This window comes from Galleria mellonella, unplaced genomic scaffold (genome assembly GCF_026898425.1).
Source record: "Galleria mellonella isolate WM207_F2 unplaced genomic scaffold, CSIRO_AGI_GalMel_v1 utg33, whole genome shotgun sequence".
Lineage (NCBI taxonomy): Eukaryota > Metazoa > Arthropoda > Insecta > Lepidoptera > Pyralidae > Galleria > Galleria mellonella.
Genome location: NW_026442079.1, coordinates 7687997 through 7692164, shown reverse-complemented (window position 1 = coordinate 7692164; position 4168 = coordinate 7687997). Strand labels below are relative to the sequence as shown.

At 27.0% G+C, this 4168-nt stretch overlaps 1 protein-coding gene across 1 annotated transcript; it reads left to right on the top strand.

Annotated features, from left to right (window-relative positions):
- Positions 1-507: 507 nt before the first annotated feature.
- On the top strand, positions 508-3136 carry LOC113521287 (uncharacterized). The gene is made up of 3 exons (XM_026906781.3): positions 508-956; positions 1315-1448; positions 1746-3136. The coding sequence occupies exons 1-3, from the start codon at positions 779-781 to the stop codon at positions 1827-1829; spliced, it is 396 nt and encodes a 131-aa protein (XP_026762582.1). The 5' UTR covers positions 508-778; the 3' UTR covers positions 1830-3136.
- Positions 3137-4168: the final 1032 nt, after the last annotated feature.

Below are 4168 nucleotides of genomic sequence, written 5' to 3'. Positions count from 1 at the left end.
TTATGTTTTTACTTCATAGTAGTATTTGATTTTTCTGAATTAGTCAAGAAGTAACAAAATTATATAAATTTCAAAATAACATAGACCAGGGAAAAATCATACGAGGGTGTTTTTCCTTTAAAGAGGTCAAATATACCCTATCTTGAACCTATCATGTTTTGGTTAATTTTTTATCTGTTTAATGTTAAAAGAAATATCAAATTCTGTTGAATTATTACAGGTACAGTGTAATCTAGGTTTCTATAGTCATTTTAAATTTTTTGTAATAGTGTTTCAATTGTATGCGAAAAACGATTTTAAACTAGAACTAGATTTTTACAAGCAATTTTTTCTACTTTCATTTCATTTTTCCTGTACTTTTTTTTTTTTTTTTTTAGTACGTTTGTTCCGTTTGGAACAGGCTAAGGTCGGAGACCATGCTGCCTAGTCTTCAAAAAGATAATTTGTCTGGAATTTTTCCTGTACTATTTTGACATTGACAGTTTTGATCACAATGTTTTTTTTTCTCTGACATATACAAAGGACAAACAGAATTACAAATGGACAAGCGATAAATATATCTATTTTGAAGGGAAAATAGTGTTGAATTACAAATAAAAAAATATCATTTTGCTTTGAATTATCTTAATTAATTGTTTATAGAATTTATTTGTTTTGGTTTAATTCTGGTTGTTATACCTATGAAATTTACAAAAACTTTTTTCTATAAAAATAAAAATTTGTGTTTTTCTATATCCTTTTGGTTATACATAATTATTATCTTTTTTTTATCGATACGATGATATCACGTACACTATCGAAGTCCAGGGATAATTTTTTTATGTTGTTTATTATTTTACTAGTAGCTTTTACTTTAGTATATTTATATATGAAATACTTACAAGAAGATAATAGTTTGGAGTGGTCAGAACAAAGATGTTTTTCTGAGTTGACATCAATTAAATATCAGTTGAATGGTAAAATATTGTATTTTTTAAAGACACTAGTTTTACCTCTGTTTCATACAAGTGGATTTGAAAAGTAGAAAAAATCCATAAGATTTTAATTAGATCTTCAAGAAAACAACTGTGAAAACCGCATCCATTTTTTGCACTTGTTTTTGCATGATGCCGGAACAAATATACAGACATATGGACAGATAGACAAAAATTCGAAACACTATTATTTTGCAGCTATGGGTTTTATTAAGAGCCCTCATATTAATGTTTTTCAAATGTTTCCCATGTAAAGACATTGTTCAGTTACAATTTTATTAAGAATAAGTAAGTAAATTAGCTAATGAATTATTACATTGTGAATATAATACATTTTCAGTGGTTACCGAGTATAAAAATCGTATAGATAAATTACTCACAGAAACACAGAAGGCACAGGAAACAGAGAAGGAAAAGTTTAAGGAAATAATGGAAAGCTGTGTTGCAATGAAACAACAGACTGCCATATGCCAGGTAGGTATTGGGATCATTTAAGAATTGCTAGCTCCTAAACTTATACCTGAAATTAAAAATGCACGCATATATATATATATATATATATATATATATATATATATATATATATATATATATATATATATAAGATACTTTATATACTGAATCTCACAAGAAAAGCCATGGGAAACAGTTAGTATGTTGCCATGTTGTGAAGGGATATATTATAAAACAAATAGGTATAACCAAAATAATTCCTTAGGTTATTTATGAATTACTTTTAAGTTATTAAGAATATTTTTTACATTTGTGTAGAATCAATTTGAAGATCTCCAGATTGAGTGCAAGACTGTCAGGGATGAATATAATAAACTTCTGAAGGAGCAGAAGAAAATTTGAAGACTGGTAGTATTTATTATTGTTTGTATTATTTTGCACATGGTCAATTTAAACTTTACATATTTATTAAATTATTGGTCAAAGACTGATGTATATTAAAGTAAGACTCAAGTACAATGAAGTCAATGTTATTTTAACAATATATCAGCTAGTATAATATAGTAGTAGAGGCAAAAATAATGAAGTATATTCCTAATAATTATATTTCAGTCAGAACTTTTTCTTGGTTACAGTTATCTTTGACTGCAAAATCCTAATTAATGATTAGTAAATGGAATTAGTTACATCTAACTGATCTAATGTATCAGGCAATAATAATTTTCACATTGTAGGTACTAATATAGATATATTTATAAGAAGAAATTTATTATAGATTATATTGTAAATTATTGTTTAGTGTAATTGTAGGTACTTTATTGTAGTACCTGTGATTTATTAACTATTGTAATTAATTTTGCTACCACAACATATTATACTGTAATGAGTAAGATGACCGTCGAAATAGTATTCTCTATTTTATTTACTAACATGGTTTCTTCGAGGGTTGTCCGGCTTTTTAAGGAGACTTTAAGTATGTAGCAAATTTTATTCTAGAGTAAGGAGATGTTACATGATCATCACATATCTATTTATCACAATTATCATTCTGTTCATAAAAGCTAGTTGGCCACAAGTATCTACTGTTAACTTGTCACCTTATTTAGCACCTTACATATTTGGTCGAGTTTCGTCCTTGTAGGATGTGTTCTTTTAACATTATTGATTCACCTTCGATATATTTCTTTCTTACCTTTTTTTTTATCCATGCTTTATAAATAATCTTAACTAACAGTAATTAATTACAGTCATCATTTGATGAAATTCAAACATCGAAATTTTTTTACAAGTTTAAAAGCATTAAGCGATTGCTCGTATATGGGTTGAACAATCTATAACTGTAGGATAATATCTGCCACGCTGCTAGCTGGCTAGGTGTGGGGCTTTATATAGAATTTGCTTTGTTTAGCCTTGCAATGCTAGATAAGGCAAATTCTATATAGAGCCCTACACCGAGCCCTTTGGTGTATATACTGTGCTTCCTCTAGTCGCCTTTTACGTAATTTTAATATTAAAATTAATTGGAGATGTGCGAGAACGGAGTGGTGCGACATAGTATTCTCACTCCGTCACCACCATCACATTATGTAAAAACATATTAAGTGTAAATAATATGTTTAAGAGCATATGTTTATAAATTATTTAATAAGAACACTTAAATTTTTATTTTGTTAACGTTTTCTACAAGTTTTTGTAATAATGTTAACTTTGAAGAAATATTTGAAATATTCAGTCATAATTTACATTTATAGCTCTATTTTTCAAAAAAATATTTTATAAAATACAATAATCGCAACTGTGACATACCGACTCATTTTTTTAAATCACTTTTGTATTCTCTTTCTTGAATAGATTCTAATCTTTAATATTTAAAATTTTAATTGAGTAAATATATATTATAAAGGTTTTCGATCAAAATATCACCATTTAAGGATGAGAATAGAAAAACTATATCAACGACAAAATTGATAATTTAAAAAAATATATATTACATAACTATTTAGCTGTCTATCTATAGATTTGAAAAGCTTACAATCCACCTATAGATGGTGACTATTTTAATATTTTTTACGTTTAACTTCTTAAATTTTCAATAAAAATGTTTGATGTGACGATATCCTACAATGCTAATTATTGAAGCTGATGTATTCATCGCTTGTAAAATGTACACAGTACATTAGGTACCTATTAACTTATATGTTTGAAAATTAAGTATTAAATAATTAATTGTACTTAGTAGTATTAGTTATAACTTGTATTTAGTTTCATTTGTCTGTGAAAGTTGTTTATTTGTAAAAGAAAGAAAATGGTATTTATTTAAGCGATCGATTTTAATGCATACATCACTTATAATATCTACCTATTATGATTGTAAATTTTTATTATTAAACACATTCGTTTTTTTTTTTTTTTGATAACGTTGTTTTATTTCGTAACAGTTCGATTAAAGTTCGTAAAGAATAAAAAAAAGTGGAATTTGGACAAAGTAACGTTTGCCGGGTCAGCTAGTATGTCTAAGTAGGTATAGAAATACATAGTTACTAGCAATAGTTCTTAGTGACAAGATTGTAATTGAACAAATTATTTAATATATAAAACAGAACCTTGTTCCATATTAATCAGAATTAACCTTTACCTGTGACTTCGTCGATATGGCCTGCATAGTCTATGTTTTCCTTTGCCGTATATCTGGTGTATATCTATCAAATTTCACAATTAAAGCGCCAAGAGGTTAACAAACT